The sequence below is a fragment of the Dendropsophus ebraccatus genome, chromosome 7 (assembly GCF_027789765.1).
Source record: "Dendropsophus ebraccatus isolate aDenEbr1 chromosome 7, aDenEbr1.pat, whole genome shotgun sequence".
NCBI lineage: Eukaryota > Metazoa > Chordata > Amphibia > Anura > Hylidae > Dendropsophus > Dendropsophus ebraccatus.
In genome coordinates, this window is record NC_091460.1 from 4,295,572 (window position 1) to 4,321,443 (window position 25,872).

Genomic DNA, 25,872 nt, shown 5'->3' on the forward strand with positions numbered 1-25,872 from the left:
AATAACCTAACTACCACAACCACGGTCATTACTTTGAGTACCAAATATTGTCCGTTGTTTACCCTCCTCTGTTGTCCGTCACTGGTGTTGGTTGGTGTTCAGGCTGAATGATGGCCGTGTACATCGCCCTCTTGGGTGCAGCTATTATAAAGGTCCATTAAATTTTGTTGAAAAGACGGTAAAAGGACGGACAACAAAAATAAAATCTGTGTGAACAACAAAAACGTCCGTCCTGACCATGCATCTGAATACCGAATCACTGAAGACTGAAAATATTGGCCGTTATTTTACTAAAAAAGACTAAAAGTGAGCGAACATGAGCTAAAGAGCGTATACTTATAATATAGAGGTCTGAGATACAATGATGAGAATGATAACCGTATACTACACAGGGCCGTATTTACCACTAGGCCCCTGTGGTCCGGTCCCTCGGGCAGCACCAGGGAACAGGGGGAAGGAAACAACTTTTATTTTGTTTTTATTTTTTAGTCTCCTACCTCCCATTCAGACTTGCCAGTAAATCAAGTGTCTTTTCGAAAGGTGGAGCCGTGGCGGTATTGGTCAGGTCTGGTATAGCGGTTTTATCCAGTCACAGTATGGTGGTATTGGTCAGGTCTGGTATGGCGGTGTTATCCAGTTACAGTATGGCAGTATTGGTCAGGTCTGGTATGGCGGTGTTATCCAGTTACAGTATGGCGGTATTGGTCAGGTCTGGTATGGCAGTGTTATCCAGTTACAGTATGGTGGTATTGGTCAGGTCTGGTATGGCGGTGTTATCCAGTCACAGTATGGTGGTATTAGTCAGGTCCGGTATGGCGGTGTTATCCAGTCACAGTATGGCGGTATTGGTCAGGTCTGGTGTGGCGGTGTTATCCAGTCACAGTATGGCGGTATTGGTCAGGTCTGGTATGGCAGTGTTATCCAGTCACAGTATGGCGGTATTGGTCAGGTCTGGTATGGCGGTGTTATCCAGTCACAGTATGGCGGTATTGGTCAGGTGTGGTGTGGTAGTGTTATCCAGTGACAGTATGGCGGTATTGGTCAGGTCTGGTGTGGTAGTGTTATCCAGTCACAGTATGGCGGTATTGGTCAGGTCTGGTTTGGCGGTGTTATCCAGTCACAGTATGGCGGTATTGGTCAGGTCTGGTATGATGGTGTTATCCAGTCACAGTATGGCGGTATTGGTCAGGTCTGGTATGAAGGTGTTATCCAGTCACAGTATGGCGGTATTGGTCAGGTCTGGTTTGGCAGTGTTATCCAGTCACTGTATGGCGGTATTGGTCAGGTCTGGTATGGCAGTGTTATCCAGTCACAGTATGGCGGTATTGGTCAGGTCTGGTATGATGGTGTTATCCAGTCACAGTGTGGCGGTATTGGTCAGGTCTGGTATGGCGGTGTTATCCAGTCATAGTATGGGGGTATTGGTCAGGTCTGGTATGGCGGTGTTATCCAGTCACAGTGTGGCAGTATTGGTCAGGTCTGGTATGGTGGTGTTATCCAGTCACAGTATGGCGGGTATTGGTCAGGTCTGGTATGGCAGTGTTATCCAGTCACAGTATGGCGGTATTGATCAGGTCTGGTATGGCAGTGTTATCCAGTCACAGTATGGCGGTATTGGTCAGGTCTGGCAGTGTTGTCCAGTCACAGTATGGTGGTATTGGTCAGGTCTGGTGTGGCAGTGTTATCCAGTCACAGTATGGCGGTATTGGTCAGGTCTGGTGTGGCGGTGTTATCCAGTCACAGTATGGGGGTATCAGGTCTGGTATGGCGCTGTTATCCACAGTATGGTTGTATTGGTCAGGTACACTGCACATATATTGGGGGTACACAGCACCAGTCATATATTAGGGGTCCGCAGCTGGTGAGGAGTGATGGGGTTATTACACATCCTCGGTTGCTGTAGTGGCGGTGGTGCGATACACGAGGGGCTCCTGTCACACAGATACAATTCAATTAGACGTAATGAAGATGTGTGTGTGGGGGGCACCATATGCCGCGTGAACGGCCGCAGCACGTTCCTGTTATGAAGATTGATGCCCCCCTTCCTGCCCCCCCCCTCCTCCCCAGGGAGCTCATGAATAAGAATGGATTATCTAGCTAATGAATAGCCCCCTCCCCACCATTGTCTGCCGCCTGATCTCCACTTGTAACACTTAACCAGATCAAGAGGCATCGAAGAGGCGAGGAGGAGGGGGAGAGGGGGGAGAGAAGGGGGAAAGGGGGGAGAGGAGGGTGCAGGAATGTGAGGAGGAGGAGGAGCCGCATGGTACCTCACACATCTACAGCATCAGCTACAATCTACACAGGGACCTGTGACCGCACATCTACTCTACCTACTACTATACACAACACCATAGCCTAGACCAGGGGTACTCAACAACTTTTAGTGAGGGGCCACTGACCGGGGTCTATAGTCAGGTGACGCTCCACTTACCGGGGTCTATAGTCAGGTGACGCTCCACTTACCGGGGTCTATAGTCAGGTGACGCTCCACTTAGCGGGGTCTATAGTCGGGTGACGCTCCACTTAGCGGGGTCTATAGTCGGGTGACGCTCCACTTAGCGGGGTCTATAGTCGGGTGACGCTCCACTTACCGGGGTCTATAGTCGGGTGACGCTCCACTTACCGGGGTCTATAGTCGGGTGACGCTCCACTTAGCGGGGTCTATAGTCGGGTGACGCTCCACTTACCGGGGTCTATAGTCGGGTGACGCTCCACTTACCGGGGTCTATAGTCGGGTGACGCTCCACTTAGCGGGGTCTATAGTCAGGGTGACGCTCCACTTACCGGGGTCTATAGTCAGGTGACGCTCCACTTACCGGGGTCTATAGTCGGGTGACGCTCCACTTAGGCGGGGTCTATAGTCGGGTGACGCTCCACTTACCGGGGTCTATAGTCGGGTGACGCTCCACTTACCGGGGTCTATAGTCGGGTGACGCTCCACTTAGCGGGGTCTATAGTCAGGTGACGCTCCACTTACCGGGGTCTATAGTCTGGTGACGCTCCACTTACCGGGGTCTATAGTCGGGGGACGCTCCACTGACCGGGGTCTATAGTCAGGTGACGCTCCACTTAGCGGGGTCTATAGTCAGGTGACGCTCCACTTACCGGGGTCTATAGTCGGGTGACGCTCCACTTACCGGGGTCTATAGTCGGGTGACGCTCCACTTACCGGGGTCTATAGTCAGGTGACGCTCCACTTACCGGGGTCTATAGTCAGGTGACGCTCCACTTAGCGGGGTCTATAGTCGGGTGACGCTCCACTTAGCGGGGTCTATAGTCGGGTGACGCTCCACTTAGCGGGGTCTATAGTCGGGTGACGCTCCACTTACCGGGGTCTATAGTCGGGTGACGCTCCACTTACCGGGGTCTATAGTCGGGTGACGCTCCACTTAGCGGGGTCTATAGTCGGGTGACGCTCCACTTACCGGGGTCTATAGTCGGGTGACGCTCCACTTACCGGGGTCTATAGTCGGGTGACGCTCCACTTAGCGGGGTCTATAGTCAGGTGACGCTCCACTTACCGGGGTCTATAGTCAGGTGACGCTCCACTTACCGGGGTCTATAGTCGGGTGACGCTCCACTTAGCGGGGTCTATAGTCGGGTGACGCTCCACTTACCGGGGTCTATAGTCGGGTGACGCTCCACTTACCGGGGTCTATAGTCCGGGTGACGCTCCACTTAGCGGGGTCTATAGTCAGGTGACGCTCCACTTACCGGGGTCTATAGTCAGGTGACGCTCCACTTACCGGGGTCTATAGTCGGGGGACGCTCCACTGACCGGGGTCTATAGTCAGGTGACGCTCCACTTAGCGGGGTCTATAGTCAGGTGACGCTCCACTTACCGGGGTCTATAGTCGGGTGACGCTCCACTTACCGGGGTCTATAGGCGGGTGACGCTCCACTTACCGGGGTCTATAGTCGGGTGACGCTCCACTTACCGGGGTCTATAGTCAGGTGACGCTCCACTGACCGGGGTCTATAGTCAGGTGACGCTCCACTTAGTGGGGTCTATAGTCAGGTGACGCTCCACTTACCGGGGTCTATAGTCAGGTGACGCTCCACTTAGCGGGGTCTATAGTCGGGTGACGCTCCACTTACCGGGGTCTATAGTCGGGTGACGCTCCACTTACCGGGGTCTATAGTCAGGTGACGCTCCACTGACCGGGGTCTATAGTCAGGTGACGCTCCACTTAGCGGGGTCTATAGTCAGGTGACGCTCCACTTACCGGGGTCTATAGTCGGGGGACGCTCCACTTACCGGGGTCTATAGTCAGGTGACGCTCCACTTAGCGGGGTCTATAGTCAGGTGACGCTCCACTTACCGGGGTCTATAGTCAGGAGACGCTCCACTTACCGGGGTCTATAGTCAGGTGACGCTCCACTTACCGGGGTCTATAGTCAGGAGACGCTCCACTTACCGGGGTCTATAGTCAGGTGACGCTCCACTTAGCGGGGTCTATAGTCAGGTGACGCTCCACTGACCGGGGTCTATAGTCAGGTGACGCTCCACTTAGCGGGGTCTATAGTCAGGTGACGCTCCACTTACCGGGGTCTATAGTCGGGGGACGCTCCACTGACCGGGGTCTATAGTCAGGTGACGCTCCACTTAGCGGGGTCTATAGTCAGGTGACGCTCCACTTACCGGGGTCTATAGTCGGGTGACGCTCCACTTACCGGGGTCTATAGTCAGGAGACGCTCCACTTACCGGGGTCTATAGTCAGGTGACGCTCCACTTAGCGGGGTCTATAGTCAGGTGACGCTCCACTGACCGGGGTCTATAGTCAGGTGACGCTCCACTTAGCGGGGTCTATAGTCAGGTGACGCTCCACTTACCGGGGTCTATAGTCGGGGGACGCTCCACTGACCGGGGTCTATAGTCAGGTGACGCTCCACTAAGCGGGGTCTATAGTCAGGTGACGCTCCACTTAGCGGGGTCTATAGTCGGGTGACCCTCCACTGACCGGGGTCTATAGTCGGGTGACGCTCCACTTACCGGGGTCTATCGTCAGGTGACGCTCCACTTAGCGGGGTCTATAGTCAGGTGACGCTCCACTTAGCGGGGTCTATAGTCAGGTGACGCTCCACTTAGCGGGGTCTATAGTCAGGTGACGCTCCACTTAGCGGGGTCTATAGTCAGGTGACGCTCCACTGACCGGGGTCTATAGTCAGGTGACGCTCCACTGACCGGGGTCTATAGTCAGGTGACGCTCCACTTAGCGGGGTCTATCGTCAGGTGACGCTCCACTTAGCGGGGTCTATAGTCAGGTGACGCTCCACTTAGCGGGGTCTGTTGTCAGGTGACGCTCCACTTAGCGGGGTCTGTTGTCAGGTGACGCTCTGAGCTGAACATCAGTAGGAAACGTGTTTTGTTACCTTTCACAAAGGTTCAACTATTTACATACAGAATTGATGCCCCTGTGCGCTCTCCCATTAGTATATAGCCCCCCTGTGCGCTCTCCCCCTGTAGTATATATCAGTCTGTGATGGTGTTACAGGTGACCGGCCCCTCTCTATGAGGTGATATCAGTCTGTGATGGTGTTACAGGTGACCGGCCCCTCTCTCTATGAGGTGATATCAGTCTGTGATGGTGTTATGGGTGACCGACCTCTCTCTATGAGGTGATATCAGTCTGTGATGGTGTTACAGGTGACCGGCCCCTCTCTATGAGGTGATATCAGTCTGTGATGGTGTTACAGGTGACCGGCCCCTCTCTCTATGAGGTGATATCAGTCTGTGATGGTGTTATGGGTGACCGGCCCCTCTCTATATGGTGAAATCAGTCTGTGATGGTGTTATGGGTGACCGGCCTCTCTCTATGAGGTGATATCAGTCTGTGATGGTATTATGGGTGACCGGCCCGTTTCTATGAGGTGATATCTGTCTGTGATGGTATTATGGGTGACCGGCCTCTCTCTCTATGAGGTGATATCAGTTTGTGATGGTGTTATGGGTGACCGGCCTCTCTCTCTATGAGGTGATATCACTCTGTGATGGTGTTATGGGTGACCGGCCTCTCTCTCTATGAGGTGATATCACTCTGTGATGGTGTTATGGGTGACCGGCCTCTCTCTCTATGAGTTTATATCAGTCTGTGATGGTGTTATGGGTGACCGGCCTCTCTCTATGAGGTGATATCAGTCTGTGATGGTGTTATGGGTGACCGGCCTCTCTCTATGAGGTGATATCAGTCTGTGATGGTGTTATGGGTGATCGGCCCTTCTATGAGGTGATATCAGTCTGTGATGGTGTTATGGGTGATCGGACTCTCTCTATGAGGTGATATCTGTCTGTGATGGTGTTATGGGTGATTGGCCTCTCTCTATGAGGTGATATCAGTCTGTGATGGTGTTATGGGTGACCGGCCCCTCTCTATGAGGTGATATCAGTCTGTGCTGGTGTTATGAGTGACCGGCCTCTCTCTATGAGGTGATATCAGTCTGTGATGGTGTTATGGGTGACCGGCCTCTCTCTCTATGAGGTTATATCAGTCTGTGATGGTGTTATGGGTGACCGGCCTCTCTCTCTATGAGGTGATATCAGTCTGTGCTGGTGTTATGAGTGACCGGCCCCTCTCTCTATGAGGTGATATCAGTCTGTGATGGTGTTACGGTTGACCGGCCCCTCTCTATGTGATATCAGTCTGTGATGGTATTATGAGTGACTGACCCCTTTATGAGGTGATACCGGGGTCTATCGTCAGGTGACGCTCCACTTAGCGGGGTCTATAGTCAGGTGACGCTCCACTTAGCGGGGTCTATAGTCAGGTGACGCTCCACTTAGCGGGGTCTATAGTCAGGTGACGCTCCACTTAGCGGGGTCTATAGTCAGGTGACGCTCCACTGACCGGGGTCTATAGTCAGGTGACGCTCCACTGACCGGGGTCTATAGTCAGGTGACGCTCCACTTAGCGGGGTCTATAGTCAGGTGACGCTCCACTTAGCGGGGTCTATAGTCAGGTGACGCTCCACTTAGCGGGGTCTGTTGTCAGGTGACGCTCCACTTAGCGGGGTCTGTTGTCAGGTGACGCTCTGAGCTGAACATCAGTAGGAAACGTGTTTTGTTACCTTTCACAAAGGTTCAACTATTTACATACAGAATTGATGCCCCTGTGCGCTCTCCCATTAGTATATAGCCCCCCTGTGCGCTCTCCCCCTGTAGTATATATCAGTCTGTGATGGTGTTACAGGTGACCGGCCCCTCTCTATGAGGTGATATCAGTCTGTGATGGTGTTACAGGTGACCGGCCCCTCTCTCTATGAGGTGATATCAGTCTGTGATGGTGTTATGGGTGACCGACCTCTCTCTATGAGGTGATATCAGTCTGTGATGGTGTTACAGGTGACCGGCCCCTCTCTATGAGGTGATATCAGTCTGTGATGGTGTTACAGGTGACCGGCCCCTCTCTCTATGAGGTGATATCAGTCTGTGATGGTGTTATGGGTGACCGGCCTCTCTCTCTATGAGGTGATATCAGTCTGTGATGGTGTTATGGGTGACCGGCCCCTCTCTATATGGTGAAATCAGTCTGTGATGGTGTTATGGGTGACCGGCCTCTCTCTATGAGGTGATATCAGTCTGTGATGGTATTATGGGTGACCGGCCCGTTTCTATGAGGTGATATCTGTCTGTGATGGTATTATGGGTGACCGGCCTCTCTCTCTATGAGGTGATATCAGTTTGTGATGGTGTTATGGGTGACCGGCCTCTCTCTCTATGAGGTGATATCACTCTGTGATGGTGTTATGGGTGACCGGCCTCTCTCTCTATGAGGTGATATCACTCTGTGATGGTGTTATGGGTGACCGGCCTCTCTCTCTATGAGGTTATATCAGTCTGTGATGGTGTTATGGGTGACCGGCCTCTCTCTATGAGGTGATATCAGTCTGTGATGGTGTTATGGGTGACCGGCCTCTCTCTATGAGGTGATATCAGTCTGTGATGGTGTTATGGGTGACCGGCCCTTCTATGAGGTGATATCAGTCTGTGATGGTGTTATGGGTGATCGGACTCTCTCTATGAGGTGATATCTGTCTGTGATGGTGTTATGGGTGATTGGCCTCTCTCTATGAGGTGATATCAGTCTGTGATGGTGTTATGGGTGACCGGCCCCTCTCTATGAGGTGATATCAGTCTGTGCTGGTGTTATGAGTGACCGGCCTCTCTCTATGAGGTGATATCAGTCTGTGATGGTGTTATGGGTGACCGGCCTCTCTCTCTATGAGGTTATATCAGTCTGTGATGGTGTTATGGGTGACCGGCCTCTCTCTCTATGAGGTGATATCAGTCTGTGCTGGTGTTATGAGTGACCGGCCCCTCTCTCTATGAGGTGATATCAGTCTGTGATGGTGTTACGGGTGACCGGCCCCTCTCTATGTGATATCAGTCTGTGATGGTATTATGAGTGACTGACCCCTTTATGAGGTGATATCAGTCTGTGATGGTGTTATGGGTGACCGGCCTTTCTCTATGAGGTGATATCAGTCTGTGATGGTGTTATAGGTGACTGACCCCTCTATGAGGTGATATCAGTCTGTGATGGTGTTATGGGTGACCGGCCCCTCTCTTTATGAGGTGATATCAGTCTGTGATGGTGTTATGGGTGACCGGCCCTTCTATGAGGTGATATCAGTCTGTGATGGTGTTATGGGTGATCGGACTCTCTCTATGAGGTGATATCTGTCTGTGATGGTGTTATGGGTGACCGGCCCCTCTCTATGAGGTGATATCTGTCTGTGATGGTGTTATGGGTGACCGGCCTCTCTCTCTATGAGGTGATATCAGTCTGTGATGGTGTTATGGGTGACCGGCCTCTCTCTCTATGAGGTGATATCAGTCTGTGATGGTGTTATGGGTGACCGGCCCTTCTATAAGGTGATATCAGTCTGTGATGGTGTTATGGGTGATCGGACTCTCTCTATGAGGTGATATCTGTCTGTGATGGTGTTATGGGTGACCGGCCCCTCTCTATGAGGTGATATCTGTCTGTGATGGTGTTATGGGTGACCGGCCTCTCTCTCTATGAGGTGATATCAGTCTGTGATGGTGTTATGGGTGATCGGCCTCTCTCTATGAGGTGATATCAGTCTGTGATGGTGTTATGGGTGACCGGCCCCTCTCTCTATGAGGTGATATCAGTCTGTGATGGTATTATGGGTGACCGGCCCCTCTCTCTATGAGGTGATATCAGTCTGTGATGGTGTTATGGGTGACTGGCCCCTCTGTATGAGGGGATATCTGTCTGTGACGGTATTATGGGTGACCGGCCTCTCTCTATGAGGTGATATCAGTCTGTGATGGTGTTACAGGTGACCGGACCATCTCTATGAGGTGATATCAGTCTGTGATGGTGTTACAGGTGACCGGACCCTCTCTATGAGGTGATATCAGTCTGTGATGGTGTTATGGGTGACCGGCCCCTCTCTATGAGGTAATATCAGTCTGTGATGGTGTTATGGGTGACCGGCCCCTCTCTATGAGGTGATATCAGTTTGTGATGGTGTTATGGGTGATCGGACCCCCTCTCTATGAGGTGATATCTGTCTGTGATGGTGTTATGGGTGACCGGCCTCTCTCTCTATGAGGTGATATCAGTCTGTGATGGTGTTATGGGTGACCGGCCTCTCTCTCTATGAGGTGATATCAGTCTGTGATGGTGTTATGGGTGACCGGACCCTCTCTATGAGGTGATATCAGTCTGTGATGGTGTTATGGGTGACCGGACCCTCTCTATGAGGTGATATCAGTCTGTGATGGTGTTATGGGTGACCGGCCTCTCTCTATGAGGTGATATCAGTCTGTGATGGTGTTATGGGTGATCGGCCTCTCTCTATGAGGTGATATCTGTCTGTGATGGTGTTATGGGTGACCGGCCTCTCTCTATGAGGTGATATCTGTCTGTGATGGTGTTATGGGTGACCGGCCTCTCTCTATGAGGTGATATCAGTCTGTGATGGTGTTATGGGTGATCGGACCCTCTCTCTATGAGGTGATATCTGTCTGTGATGGTGTTATGGGTGACCGGCCTCTCTCTATGAGGTGATATCTGTCTGTGATGGTGTTATGGGTGACCGGCCCCTCTCTCTATGAGGTGATATCAGTCTGTGATGGTGTTACAGGTGACCGGACCGTCTCTATGAGGTGATATCAGTCTGTGATAGTGTTATGGGTGACCGACCCCTCTCTCTATGAGGTGATATCAGTCTGTGATGGTGTTATGGGTGACCGGCCTCTCTCTATGAGGTAATATCAGTCTGTGATGGTGTAGTGTGTGTGAATGAGGTAGCGCCAGCCCCTCGCCCGCTGATGTGTGTAGACAGTCACTGTTCCCGGGAGACAGCCGCATGTAATTGTTTTCGCCGCGCTCTGTAATCTGGAGATAATTCCATCCATTATTGCTTTGGGAAATGACTGTCAGTGGCGGAGACGAGCGGCGCTCAATATCCACCTATTATCTGCAGATTATGGAGATGGGAAGCGCTGGCGGTATATTAAACGCTGCCCCCCTGTGACACGCCGGGGCCGCCACAGTCATTAAACAAGGTTTATTTGTATCCCTCCCCCCGCTGCAGGCTGCATGTATACGCAGTATTGATGGTGTCCGGCTTCACGCTTGTCCTATGGATCCTGCTCGCAGTGACGTCACAAATCTTCTGACCACTCTGCCGAAAGACAGGATCTCCAATGCATCTGTACGAATAGGGCTGGTGCCAGATTATCAGACAGAGGAATCCTGTACACAGCAGGAATAGGGCTGGTGCCAGATTATCAGACGTTCCGGATTATTAGACACAGAGAGAAATCCTGTACACAGCAGGAATAGGGCTGGTGCCAGATTATCAGACGTTCCGGTTATCAGACACAGAGAGAAATCCTGTACACAGCAGGAATGGGGCTGGTGCCAGATTATCAGACGTTCCGGATTATCAGACACAGAGAGAAATCCTGTACACAGCAGGAATGGGGCTGGTGCCAGATTATCAGACAGAGGAATCCTGTACACAGCAGGAATGGGGCTGGTGCCAGATTATCAGACTTTCCGGATTATCAGTAATACGTGATCCTCTCTAGGAGACGATTAGTGTGATCTGCTGCAGGTACCGCTCCTCTCTGCTCCACATAAATATACAGTGTGCCGGATTATCAGACGGCGGATTACATCACACGGGATATCACTGCAGCCTGTATACAAGACACCAGGTGGATACGGCACAGGAACCGCTCAGTGCCAACTCCAAACACAGAGATCTGCTCAATATGAGACATCACTGCCCCCTGCTGGGGATACGGAGGATTACACTGACAGAGGGAGGAGTGCCCCCTGCTGGGGATACGGAGAAACACACCGACAGAGTGAGGAGTGCCCCCTGCTGGGGATACAGAGAAACACACCGACAGAGGGAGGAGTGCCCCCTGCTGGAGATACGGAGGATTACACCGACAGAGGGAGGAGTGCCCCCTGCTGGGGATACAGAGAAACACACCGACAGAGGGAGGAGTGCCCCCTGCTGGGGATACAGAGAAACACACCGACAGAGGGAGGAGTGCCCCCTGCTGGGGATACGGAGGATTACACTGACAGAGGGAGGAGTGCCCCCTGCTGGGGATACGGAGAAACACACCGACAGAGGGAGGAGTGCCCCCTGCTGGGGATACAGAGAAACACACCGACAGAGGCAGGAGTGCCCCCTGCTGGGGATACAGAGAAACACTGACAGAGGGAGGAGTGCCCCCTGCTGGTGATATGGGGAAACACACTGACAGAGGGAGGAGTGCCCCCTGCTGGGGATACAGGGAAACACTGACAGAAGGAGGAGTGCCCCCTGCTGGGGATACAGAGAAACACACCGACAGAGGGAGGAGTGCCCCCTGCTGGTGATACAGAGAAACACACTGACAGAGGGAGGAGTGCCCCCTGCTGGGGATACAGGGAAACACACCGACAGAGGGAGGAGTGCCCCCTGCTGGAGATACGGAGAAACACACTGACAGAGGGAGGAGTGCCCCCTGCTGGGGATACAGAGAAACACTGACAGAGGGAGGAGTGCCCCCTGCTGGGGATAGAGAGAAACACACTGACAGAGGGAGGAGTGCCCCCTGCTGGTGATATGGGGAAACACACTGACAGAGGGAGGAGTGCCCCCTGCTGGTGATACAGAGAAACACTGACAGAGGGAGGAGTGCCCCCTGCTGGGGATAGAGAGAAACACACTGACAGAGGGAGGAGTGCCCCCTGCTGGTGATAGGGGGAAACACACTGACAGAGGGAGGAGTGCCCCCTGCTGGTGATACAGAGAAACACTGACAGAGGGAGGAGTGCCCCCTGCTGGGGATATGGGGAAACACACTGACAGAGGGAGGAGTGCCCCCTGCTGGGGATACAGAGAAACACACTGACAGAGGGAGGAGTGCCCCCTGCTGGTGATATAGAGAAACACTGACAGAGGGAGGAGTGCCCCCTGCTGGGGATAGAGAGAAACACACTGACAGAAGGAGGAGTGCCCCCTGCTGGGGATATAGAGAGAAACACACTGACAGAGGGAGGAGTGCCCCCTGCTGGTGATACAGAGAAACACACTGACAGAGGGAGGAGTGCCCCCTGCTGGGGATACAGAGAAACACACTGACAGAGGGAGGAGTGCCCCCTGCTGGTGATAGGGGGAAACACACTGACAAAGGGAGGAGTGCCCCCTGCTGGTGATAGAGAGAAACACTGACAGAGGGAGGAGTGCCCCCTGCTGGGGATATGGGGAAACACACTGACAGAGGGAGGAGTGCCCCCTGCTGGTGATACAGAGAAACACACTGACAGAGGGAGGAGTGCCCCCTGCTGGGGATATGGGGAAACACACTGACAGAGGGAGGAGTGCCCCCTGCTGGTGATATAGAGAAACACTGACAGAGGGAGGAGTGCCCCCTGCTGGTGATAGAGAGAAACACACTGACAGAGGGAGGAGTGCCCCCTGCTGGTGATAGGGGGAAACACACTGACAAAGGGAGGAGTGCCCCCTGCTGGTGATAGAGAGAAACACTGACAGAGGGAGGAGTGCCCCCTGCTGGTGATAGAGAGAAACACACTGACAGAGGGAGGAGTGCCCCCTGCTGGTGATAGAGAGAAACACTGACAGAGGGAGGAGTGCCCCCTGCTGGTGATATGGGGAAACACACTGACAGAGGCAGGAGTGCCCCCTGCTGGTGATACAGAGAAACACTGACAGAGGGAGGAGTGCCCCCTGCTGGTGATATGGGGAAACACACTGACAGAGGGAGGAGTGCCCCCTGCTGGTGATATAGAGAAACACTGACAGAGGGAGGAGTGCCCCCTGCTGGGGATACAGAGAAACACACTGACAGAGGGAGGAGTGCCCCCTGCTGGGGATACAGAGAAACACTGACAGAGGGAGGAGTGCCCCCTGCTGGGGATATGGGGAAACACACTGACAGAGGGAGGAGTGCCCCCTGCTGGTAAAACGGAGGATTACACTGACAGAGGGAGGAGTGCCCCCTGCTGGTGATATGGAGTGATACAGCATATAACACTGGGAGACAGAGGGTTGTAGCTCCACCTGTTGGAGATAAGAGACATCCGCTATAGAGCGCTGCTGACCCTTCATTCCACCATCCTGCGGGGGGCGCACCACTATTAGCAGTAAGACAACACAGGTAAGTGTATGAAAGCCTCCTTTATTGTGCACCGGTTACACACAGCCCCGTCACCAGTTGGGCCCCATCTGCCTCCTCACTTTCCGAGCTTCTTGGCTCCGCTCCCGCTGGGGTTCAGGTGTGAGTGTTCTGGGTTCCGCAGCTGAAGGACTAATGTTGTCCCCTCAATATTCAACCCCTAGGAAAGATGATCAATGTAAGAGGAGTGCAGGCAATGTGAGGCCAGAGGAGGAGGAGGAGTGCAGGCAATGTGAGGCCAGAGGAGGAGGAGGAGTGCAGGCAATGTGAGGCCAGAGGAGGAGGAGGAGTGCAGGTAATGTGAGGCCAGAGGAGGAGGAGGAGGAGGAGGAGGAGTGCAGGCAATGTGAGGCTGGAGGAGGAGGAGGAGTGCAGGCAATGTGAGGCCAGAGGAGGAGGAGGAGGAGTGCAGGTAATGTGAGGCCAGAGGAGGAGGAGTGCAGGTAATGTGAGGCTAGAGGAGGAGGAGGAGTGCAGGTAATGTGAGGCTGGAGGAGGAGGAGTGCAGGTAATGTGAGGCCAGAGGAGGAGGAGGAGTGCAGGCAATGTGAGGCCAGAGGAGGAGGAGGAGGAGGAGTGCAGGTAATGTGAGGCCAGAGGAGGAGGAGGAGTGCAGGTAATGTGAGGCCAGAGGAGGAGGAGGAGGAGGAGGAGGAGTGCAGGCAATGTAAGGCCAGAGGAGGAGGAGGAGGAGGAGGAGGAGGAGGAGGAGGAGGAGTGCAGGTAATGTGAGGCCAGAGGAGGAGGAGGAGGAGGAGTGCAGGCAATGTGAGACCAGAGGAGGAGGAGGAGGAGTGCAGGTAATGTGAGGCTGGAGGAGGAGGAGTGCAGGTAATGTGAGGCCAGAGGAGGAGGAGGAGTGCAGGCAATGTGAGGCCAGAGGAGGAGGAGGAGTGCAGGCAATGTGAGGCCAGAGGAGGAGGAGGAGTGCAGGCAATATGAGGCTGGAGGAGGAGGAGTGCAGGTAATGTGAGGCTGGAGGAGGAGGAGTGCAGGTAATGTGAGGCCAGAGGAGGAGGAGGAGTGCAGGTAATGTGAGGCCAGAGGAGGAGGAGGAGTGCAGGCAATGTGAGGCCAGAGGAGGAGGAGGAGTGCAGGCAATATGAGGCTGGAGGAGGAGGAGTGCAGGTAATGTGAGGCTGGAGGAGGAGGAGGAGGAGTGCAGGTAATGTGAGGCCAGAGGAGGAGGAGTGCAGGTAATGTGAGGCCAGAGGAGGAGGAGGAGGAGTGCAGGCAATGTGAGGCCAGAGGAGGAGGAGGAGGAGGAGGAGGAGTGCAGGCAATGTGAGGCCAGAGGAGGAGGAAGAGGAGTGCAGGCAATGTGAGGCCAGAGGAGGAGGAGGAGGAGGAGGAAGAGGAGTGCAGGTAATGTGAGGCCAGAGGAGGAGGAGGAGAGAGGAGTGCAGGCAATGTGAGGCCAGAGGAAGAGGAAGAGGAGTGCAGGCAATGTGAGGCCAGAGGAGAAGGAAGAGGAGTGCAGGCAATGAGACCAGAGGAGGAGAAGGAGGAATGCAGGCAATGTGAGGCCAGAGGAGGAGGAGGAGTGCAGGCAATGTGAGGCCAGAGGAGGAGGAGGAGGAGGAGGAGTGCAGGCAATGTGAGACTGGAGGAGGAGGAGGAGGAAGAGGAGTGCAGGTAATGTGAGGCCAGAGGAGGAGGAGGAGGAAGAGGAGTGCAGGCAATGTGAGGCCAGAGGAGGAGGAAGAGGAGTGCAGGCAATGTGAGGCCAGAGGAGGAGGAAGAGGAGTGCAGGCAATGTGAGACAGGAGGAGGAGGAGGAGGAGTGCAGGCAATGTGAGGCCAGAGGAGGAGGAAGAGGAGTGCAGACAATGTGAGACTGGAGGAGGAGGAGGAAGAGGAGTGCAGGCAATGTGAGGCCAGAGGAGGAGGAGGAGTGCAGGCAATGTGAGACTGGAGGAGGAGGAGGAAGAGGAGTGCAGGTAATGTGAGGCCAGAGGAGGAGGAGGAGTGCAGGTAATGTGAGGCTGGAGGAGGAGGAGGAGGAGTGCAGGCAATGTGAGGCTGGAGGAGGAGGAGGAGTGCAGGTAATGTGAGGCTGGAGGAGGAGGAGGAGTGCAGGTAATGTGAGGCTGGAGGAGGAGGAGTGCAGGTAATGTGAGGCTGGGGGAGGAGGAGTGCAGGTAATGTGAGGCTGGGGGAGGAGGAGGAGTGCAGGTAATGTGAGGCTGGGGGAGGTCGGAGAGCAGCTCGGTCACCTGCAGGGTTCGGAAGGCGGACTCGGCAGCATCTTTCCTGGAGAAGTTGATGAAGGCGCAGGTCCTGCTGTACAGGATACGGAGAGAGTGAATGGCACCGAACCTAAAAGCAGAGAAGAGTCAGCAGTGTGTGTGTGTGGTGGGGGTGGGGGGGGCTCACCCTCTGCGCCCCGATCCAGCACTTACACTGAAAACTGTGACCTCAGCACGTCCTCCGTCACCCGGGCTGTGATGTTCCCCACCCAGACGGGGTACAAGGTGCTGCGGAGAAGAGGAGACTGTTACTGACCACCCCTGCCAAGCCCCTCCCCCTGATAGTGGTCACATACCTGCTGGCTGGCTTGGCTGTAGGGGGGCTACGGGGGTCCGACTGACCTCCATTACTGGATCTTGTATAAACCAGATTACGAGCAATAAACACTTTAGTATTATTATTATTCTGACCTATCAAACCTGCAACAGAGATCACATGAGACATGAGCCCCGCCCATTCAAGGGTCACATGACAAGGGCCCCACCCCCTACTTAAAGGTCAGTACTTACTGGGCAGAGTTGGTCGGACGCTCAGGGGAGTATAACTCGGGAGGCTCCCCCTTGTGGGCATCATCAGCTCCTACAGGACACACAAGGATAAAGTGTATGAGGATACGGGTGAGGTGGGTGCTGGGGGAGGGGCAGTGACAGGGGGAGGAGTCACCTGCAGCTTCTGCTGACAGTCTGCCATCTCCTGTGCTGCCTCCGTACAATTCAGGTCACATGATAAGACTTGCTGGAATGCCGCGACGGCCTCGGAATATCTCTGCAAATAGAGAGGACACAGAGGTAATAATAATAATAATATTTATTTGTATAGCGCGTGGTAAGTTATACAGCAGGTGTTATCGCCCCCCGCAGGTGGGAGGAGTGTTATCGCCACCGCCGGTGCAGCCTCCTCACCTTCAGCCCCTTCAGGGCCTTTCCTTTCCGGAATTGACCCTTTATAAAGTTCGGCTGCAGCTCCAGCGACTTCTCTGCGTCCTCCAGCGCCTCCTTATAGCGGCCGACGCGTTCATAACTGTACGAGCGGTTTCCCAGAAACCTGTGGGGGATGAGAGGGGCCATGAGGAGGCTGCACACAGGAGCGCCCCCGCTGGGATCCCCACACTCACCTGTACTCGCCAGGGTTTAACCTAATAGCTTCTGTATAATAATGTAACGCCTCCACGTAGCTCCCCCTGCTGGCCAAATTATTCCCAATATCTGTAGGAGACATCCGGCATTAGGGGGCAGCACTGAGAGAAGGGAGCGGGGACAGACAGGAGACATCCGGCATTAGGGGGCAGCACTGAGAGAAGGGAGCGGGGACAGACAGGAGACATCCGGCATTAGGGGGCAGCACTGAGAGAAGGGAGTGGGGGAGGGGACAGACAGGAGACATCCGGCATTAGGGGGCAGCACTGAGAGAAGGGAGCGGGGACAGACAGGAGACATCCGGCATTAGGGGGCAGCACTGACACAAGGGAGCGGGGGACAGTCAGGAGACATCCGGCATTAGGGGGCAGCACTGAGAGAAGGGAGCGGGGGACAGACAGGAGACATCCGGCATTAGGGGGCAGCACTGAGAGAAGGGAGCGGGGGGAGGGGAGAGACAGGAGACATCCGGCATCAGGGGGCAGCACTGAGAGAAGGGAGCGGGGGACAGACAGGAGACATCCGGCATTAGGGGGCAGCACTGAGAGAAGGGAGCGGGGACAGACAGGAGACATCCGGCATCAGGGGGCAGCACTGAGAGAAGGGAGCGGGGGACAGACAGGAGACATCCGGCATTAGGGGGCAGCACTGACACAAGGGAGTGGGGGAGGGGACAGACAGGACACATCCGGCATTAGGGGGCAGCACTCAGAGGAGGGAGCGGGGGGAGGGGACAGACAGGAGACATCCGGCATCAGGGGGCAGCACTGAGAGAAGGGAGCGGGGGAGGGGACAGACAGGAGACATCTGCATTAGGGGGCAGCACTGACACAAGGGAGTGGGGGAGGGGACAGACAGGACACATCCGGCATTAGGGGGCAGCACTCAGAGGAGGGAGCGGGGGGAGGGGACAGACAGGAGACATCCGGCATCAGGGCGCAGCACTGAGAGAAGGGAGCGGGGGAGGGGACAGACAGGAGACATCTGGCATTAGGGGGCAGCACTGACACAAGGGAGTGGGGGAGGGGACAGACAGGACACATCCGGCATTAGGGGGCAGCACTGAGAGAAGGGAGCGGGGGAGGGGACAGACAGGAGACATCCGGCATCAGGGGGCAGCACTGAGAGAAGGGAGTGGGGGGAGGAGACATCCGGCATCAGGGGGCAGCACTGAGAGAAGGGAGCGGGGGGGGGGGCACTTACTGGCTAAATCCAGACTCTCCTGCACTTTATACTGATCCAAGGGGCGAACCTGTAAGAGACAACAAGGCTACATGAGAGAGAGAGAGAGAGAGAGAGAGAGAGAGAGAGAGAGAGAGAGAGAGAGACAGAAAAGGTGAGAGAGAAATAAGGAGAGAGGGAGGGGATGAGAGCGCTCCTTACACTTCTCTGTGCTGCTGTGGGACATGCCGCCATCGTGTTTGGCTGTGGCTCCGCCTTCTCGGTCACACTGTCCTGAGACTTGTCCCGCCCTCTTTCCCGTATAGATTCCTTACTTCGCTCCTTCCGTTCCGGCTTTGGTTTATTCTCCATCTTTTTTTGCGCTTGTCGTACGAAGGAGCTGGCAAGGTCAAGGTCATCCTGTATGGCAGATCCGGGGTCAGAGAGGGGTCAGAAAAGGCGGCGGAGCGATCACCCGGCTGCACTGGACATGTGGACACTCACCTCATTCCCTAATTCACCCATATCCTCCTGGACTATGTCCTCCGAGTCTGCAGGCCTCGGGATGTCTACCGGAGCCTGGTACAAATACGGGGATAGGTCAGCCTAAGCCAGGAGCACCTGCATCCATCCCACCTCCTCCACCGACCCGAACACAATGGCTTCCACCTCCACCACCGATCCCCTGCCCCGTTTACAATGGCTGCCACTATCACCACTGACCCACTGCCCCGGTCACAATGGCTGCCATCTCCACCACCGACCCACTGCCCCGTTACAATGGCTGCCATCTCCACCACCGACCCACTGCCCCGGTCACAATGGCTGCCATCTCCACCACCGACCCACTGCCCCGGTCACAATGGCTGCCATCTCCACCACCGACCCACTGCCCCGGTCACAATGGCTGCCATCTCCACCACCGACCCACTGCCCCGGTCACAATGGCTGCCACCTCCAGACACTTACCAGGTTTTCCCCCGCTGGTTTCTCGGCCTCCTTTAGTCGCTGCTCACGTTTACGGTCCTTCTGTCTCTGAAAAAATAAATAAATAAACAGCCAATCAGAACACAGGTTAGATAAAGGTCACAGGTCAGTGGGTAATAATACAGGGGAAATTACAGGAGGGCAATAACAGAGGAGAGGAGACAGGAGGGCAATAACAGAGGAGAGGAGACAGGAGGGCAATAACAGAGGAGAGGAGACAGGAGGGCAATAACAGAGGAGAGGAGACAGGAGGGCAATAACAGAGTAAAAAAGGAGACAGGAGGGTAATAACAGAGGAAAGCAGACAGGAGGGCAATAACAGAGGAGAGGAGACAGGAAGGTAATAACAGATGGAAGGATACCGGAGGGTTATAACAGAGAGGAGGAGACAGGAGGGCAATAACAGAGAGGAGGAGACAGGAGGGCAATAACAGAGAGGAGGAGACAGGAGGGCAATAACAGAGAGGAGGAGACAGGAGGGTAATATAACCTTCTTCTTTAGCCTCTTCTTATCTGCTTTCTCCTTCTCTCTTTTCTCCTCCTCTAGAAGTTCTTTAGCATTTTTATCGGCTTGCTGAAAGGAGACATTAGCCACATCTTTAGGAACACTTAAGCTTCCCCCTCCTTAACACTCCTCCCCCAGACATCCACCACCCTATCCCTAACACTCCTCCCCCCAGACATTCACCACCCTATCCCTAACACTCCTTCCCCCAGATATCCACCACCCTATCCCTAACACTCCTCCCCCCAGACATCCACCACCCTATCCCTAACACTCCTCCCCCCAGACATCCACCACCCTATCCCTAACACTCCTTCCCCCAGATATCCACCACCCTATCCCTAACACTCCTCCCCCCAGACATCCACCACCCTATCCCTAACACTCCTCCCCCCAGACATCCACCACCCTATCCCTAACACTCCTCCCCCCAGACATCCACCACCCTATCCCTAACACTCCTCCCCCCAGACATCCACCACCCTATCCCTAACACTCCTCTCCCCAGATATCCACCACCCTATCCCTAACACTCCTCTCCCCAGATATCCACCACCCTATCCCTAACACTCCTCTCCCCAGATATCCACCACCCTATCCCTAACACTCCTTCCCCCAGACATCCACCACCCTATCCTTAACACTCCTCCCCCAGACATCCACCACCCTATCCCTAACACTCCTCTCCCCAGATATCCACCACCCTATCCCTAACACTCCTCTCCCCAGATATCCACCACCCTATCCCTAACACTCCTTCCCCCAGACATCCACCACCCTATCCCTAACACTCCTCTCCCCAGACATCCACCACCCTATCCCTAACACTCCTCCCCCCAGATATCCACCACCCTATCCCTAACACTCCTCCCCCCAGACATCCACCACCCTATCCCTAACACTCCTCTCCCCAGACATCCACCCCCCTATCCCTAACACTCCTCCCTCTAGATATCCACCACCCTATCCCTAACACTCCTCCCCCCAGACATCCACCACCCTATCCCTAACACTCCTCCCCCCAGACATCCACCACCCTATCCCTAACACTCCTCCCTCCAGACATCCACCACCCTATCCCTAACACTCCTCTCCCCAGATATCCACCACCCTATCCCTAACACTCCTCCCCCCAGATATCCACCACCCTATCCCTAACACTCCTCTCCCCAGATATCCACCACCCTATCCCTAACACTCCTTCCCCCAGATATCCAACACTCCTCTCCCCAGATATCCACCACCCTATCCCTAACACTCCTCTCCCCAGACATCCACCACCCTATCCTTAACACTCCTCCCCCAGACATCCACCACCCTATCCCTAACATCTCTGGATATATCCAGCATCCTCTTTTTAACAATTCCAGAGACATTCACTACCCTAACACCCTATCTGATATCCTATCCTCTCAGATATCAAACACCCCATCCCTAATAACCCCCCACCTGAGATATCCACCACCCTATCCCTAACACCACCCCCAAGATTTCCACCAGCCTAGCCCTAACACCTATCCTGGCCAGTGGCTGAGCAGCCTGTCAGTTCAGAGACCCGCTCTGAAGCTACAGGGGTGGCTCCAGGAAGCAGGCGAAGGGTGAGAGAACACCAGGACTGCAGAGATGTACACAATTCTCTTTTTTTTTTCTTTCTACACAATCATCCATCGGCCATGCATCGCTAGTACACGGTGGGCAATGATCTTAGGTCAAGACCAACATAAACAATCAGATGATCATCACTGGCCAATTGTTTTCTCTATTACACGAAGCAATAATCGGCCAATTATCACTCCATGTAATAGGGCCCTAACACCCCACACCTAAGATATCCACCACCATATCACGCCCCACCGGAGATATCCACCACCCGATACCTGACACCCCCACAAGATATCTACCACCCTATCCCTAACATCCCTCCAGGATATCCATCACCCTATCCCTAACATCACCACAAGATATCTGCCACCCTATCCCTTACATCCCCCAGGATACCCACCACCCTATCCCTAACATCACCACAAGATATCTGCCACCCTATCCCTAACATCCCCCAGGATACCCACCACCCTATCCCTAACATCACCATAAGATATCTGCCACCCTATCCCTAACATCCCCCAGGATACCCACCACCCTATCCCTAACATCCCCCCAGGATACCCACCACCCTATCCCTAACATCCCCCCAGGATACCCACCACTCTATCCCTAACATCACCACAAGATATCTACCACCCTATCCCTAACATCCCTCCAGGATATCCATTACCCTATCCCTAACATCACCACAAGATATCTGCCACCCTATCCCTAACATCCCCCAGGATACCCACCACCCTATCCCTAACATCCCCCAGGATACCCACCACCCTATCCCTAACATCGCCCAGGATACCCACCACCCTATCCCTAACATCCCCCAGGATACCCACCACCCTATCCCGAACATCCCCCAGGATACCCACCACCCTATCCCGAACATCCCCCAGGATACCCACCACCCTATCCCTAACATCCCCCCAGAAAACCCACCACCCTATCCCTGACACCGCCACAAGATATCTACCACCCTATTCCTGACACCACCACAAGATATCTACCACCCTATCCCCAACATCCCCCCAGGATATCCAACACCCTATGCATAACACTACCACAAGATATCTATCACCCTATCTCTTACATCCCCCAAGGTCATCCAAAACCCTATGCCTAACATCCCCCGAGATATCCGCCACCCTCTCTCTATCCTATCACCAACACCAACCTAAAAGTGCCATCCACCACCTTATCCCCACCATATAATCCCACCCACTGCACCTCCACCATCACCTGATTTCCATACGACCTGTGACCCCGCAGTAATCCCAACACCACCTTCCCCATCCTTCAGACCCCTCTCACCTCTTTCGTTATATAATTTATGTTATGTAGATTATAATCTTGGGAGTAAAGGAAGGACGGGCGGAAGCCACAATATGTCCCCGATCTAGACACCCCGTCCCAGAATCCACAGTCCTCGTCATCATCGTCGTCATCATTATAATAATAATATTCATCGAGATAGCTGTCATCTGAATCTGAAGGAAACACAGGGAAAAGGTCAGCAATGGCTCCACCCACTGGAGGGCGACGTTCAGCCTGACATGCTGGGCCGGGCCGTACTGGGAGCGGGGGGGAGTTGACATCCCGGGCTGTACTGGATGACGGGGGCACTCTTACATAACAGGCCGTGCAGGGAAGGGGGGGTTGACACGATGGGCCGTACTGGGGGACGTGCTGGGAGGTTGGCGCACTGCTGTGATATGCCGGCGTCCCTGCGCAGGGGCACATAGAGATACCGCAAATACAGACCTGGCGACGTGCGATATGGGACATGTTCTGTAGTGTAGTATATGATACTGCCATATGGTGAGGAAAGTATATGTAGTATATGGCGGGGATAGTACATGTAGTATATGGCGGGAATAGTATAAGTAGTATATGGCGGGGATAGTTTATGTTGAATCTGATTTTATTAAAGTTTTTTTTTTTTTTTAAAAAGCATCACAAAGCAAAAAGTATAAAGTCATTTCCAAACATGAAAAATAATAACATCATCTACAATCCAATAATGCAACAGGTCACAATAGAGTTGCCAGCCTACAATCTCTGGATTGTTTGCAACTGGCGCAGGCCCCTGTCAGGCCCAATTACAAAAAAAAAACAAATTCCAAAGGCAGTGCTTAGGAAACCAACAGGAAATAAAGAGAAAAAGAAGCAAAAATGAAACAAAGGGGAAAGGAGGGGAAAACAACGGGACAACATTGAGAGTGCATAATACTGTAGCCACACCACCAGAAGCGTTAATTCACTTCCGAATAACACGACAATACAATAAAATAAAAGCTAAAGCAGACACCTGTATCTTCTCTCCGTCTGAGGTCAGTGAACCAGAAACCGCGAGAATATGAAGACCATCTCCGCGTACAGTCAGGACCAAAATAGATGACTCAGGGAACTCAACGCATTAGCTGTGGGAAGTCGGGAGAATCTTTAAACAAAATCCATCCCCTCCACACCTTAGAGTGGGCCGCATTACGGTCGTGATCTTCCGCAATAAGGGCGGGGATAGTTTATGTAATATATGGCAGGGATAGTATATGTAGCATAAGGCAGGAATAGTATATGTAGTATATGGCGGGGACAGTATATGTAGCATATGGCAGGGATAGTATAAGTAGCATATGGCGGGAATAGTATATGTAGCATATGGCGGGAATAGTATATATGTAGTATATGGCGGGGATAGTATATGTAGCATATGACGGGCATAATATATGTAGTATATGGCGGGAATAGTATATGTAGTATATGGCGGGGACAGTATATGTAGTATATGGCGGGGACAGTATATGTAGAGTATGGCAGGGATAGTATATGTAGCATATGGTGGGAATAGTATATGTAGCATATGGCGGGAATAGTATATGTAGCATATGGCGGGAATAGTATATGTAGCATATGGCAGGCATAGTATATGTAGTTTATGGCGGGTATAGTATATGTAGCATATGGCGGGGATAGTATATGTAGTATATGGCGGGGACAGTATATATAGCATATGGCAGGGATAATATATGAAGTATATGGCGTGGATAGTATATGTAGCATATGGCGGGAATAGTATACGTAGCATTTGGCAGGGACAGTATAGCATATGGCAGGGATAGTGTATGTAGCATATGGCGGGGATAGTATATGGCGGGGACAGTATATGTAGTATATGGCAGGGATAGTATATGTAGCATATGGCGGGAAAAGTATATGTAGCATATGGCGGGAATAGTATATGTAGCATATGGCAGGGACAGTATAGCATATGGCAGGGATAGTTTATGTAGTATATAGCGGGAATAGTATATGCAGCATATGGCGGGGATAGTATATGTAGCATATGGCGGGGACAGTATATGTAGTATATGGCGGGGACAGTATATGTAGTATATGGCGGGGACAGTATATGTAGTATATGGTGAGGCTAGTTTGTGTAGTATATGGCGGGGATAGTATATGTAGTATATGGCGGGGTAGCCACCAGGTGACATTCGGGGCAGCATGTGGTCCTCTGGCTGTAGTCACATCTGATATGTAATGTAGAGCTGGGGCCTCCTCAGGTGATGTGTATGGAGGCCTCCCTGGTCATGTACCAGTTAGAGATGAGCGAACCTGGAGCATGCTCGAGTCGATCCGAACCTGAATTTCGGCATGTGATTAGCGGTGGCGGCTGAAGTTGGATAAAGCCCTAAGGCTATGTGGAAATCATGGATATAGTCATTGGCTGTATCCATGTTTTCCAGACAACCTTAGGGCTTTATCCAAGTTCAGCAGCCGCCGCTAATCACATGCCAAACCTTCGGGTTCAGATGGACTCCAGCTGCTCCAGGTTCGCTCATCTCTAGTACCAGTATCTCCACCCCTCTTTGTCTTGCTTTGTGTTGACATCTTCACATAGAAGTATTACTGCCTCCAGTGCTGCCCTTCACGCTCCTCCCCGTGTGCACTGAATACTGCTGGGGGGAGCGGGCACCATGTTCCTCGTATATGGCTGGCCCACCTACACCCCCATTATAAGGCCCCGTACATCCAGGGGCCACATGACCCACCACACAACAGCGCCCAGGGCCCCTAATGGCTTATAATGGGCTCCGCTGGCTGCCTACATGACACCTGTTACCACACAGGTGTGAGCAGCGCCTCCCTGTGGACAGGACGGTGTCATGGCAGCACAAAGAGGAGAACACGGCCACACTGGGCTCCAGAAGGAACCAAGAAGTATGGAGCAGCCCCATATATACTCATGAGGGGATCAGTGGGCGGAGACTACTCGGGACATGTGACCACCGTTATCCAATGAGAGCAGTGGATACTCAGAAACGAAAGTTGTTCAGGTCCTGCCAGCTGCCGGGTGTGTCATGCGCCCCATCTCTTCCCCGCAGGTGTATGAGCGGGTGACAGTGACGTCCAGCTACCGTGTACACCCGGGATGGGTCACTCACCCTCCTCCATGTCTCCGGCTCACGCCGTGCTTTCCATACTTTACTGAGCCCGCCCCTTCCGGATGTCCCGCCCCTCACCACTCCGGATTGGCTATCGTCACTGCCAG

General features: G+C 53.5%; 2 protein-coding genes across 2 annotated transcripts; both read right to left on the reverse strand.

Moving 5' to 3' along the window:
- Window positions 1-13,665: 13,665 nt before the first annotated feature.
- Window positions 13,666-18,352, reverse strand: LOC138796618 (uncharacterized). The gene is made up of 9 exons (XM_069976231.1): window positions 18,272-18,352; window positions 17,047-17,137; window positions 16,835-16,976; window positions 16,596-16,697; window positions 16,442-16,511; window positions 16,228-16,351; window positions 16,085-16,159; window positions 15,899-16,001; window positions 13,666-13,842 (listed from the first exon to the last, which is right to left on the reverse strand). The coding sequence occupies exons 4-9, from the start codon at window positions 16,620-16,622 to the stop codon at window positions 13,741-13,743; spliced, it is 501 nt and encodes a 166-aa protein (XP_069832332.1). The 5' UTR covers window positions 16,623-16,697; window positions 16,835-16,976; window positions 17,047-17,137; window positions 18,272-18,352; the 3' UTR covers window positions 13,666-13,740.
- Window positions 16,805-25,872, reverse strand: TTC31 (tetratricopeptide repeat domain 31). Its single transcript, XM_069976932.1, has 9 exons — window positions 25,766-25,872; window positions 22,632-22,807; window positions 19,707-19,790; window positions 19,199-19,264; window positions 18,734-18,808; window positions 18,452-18,649; window positions 18,272-18,320; window positions 17,047-17,137; window positions 16,805-16,976 (listed from the first exon to the last, which is right to left on the reverse strand). Exons 1-9 carry the CDS (start codon window positions 25,773-25,775, stop codon window positions 16,805-16,807), a joined length of 921 nt encoding a protein of 306 aa, XP_069833033.1. The 5' UTR covers window positions 25,776-25,872.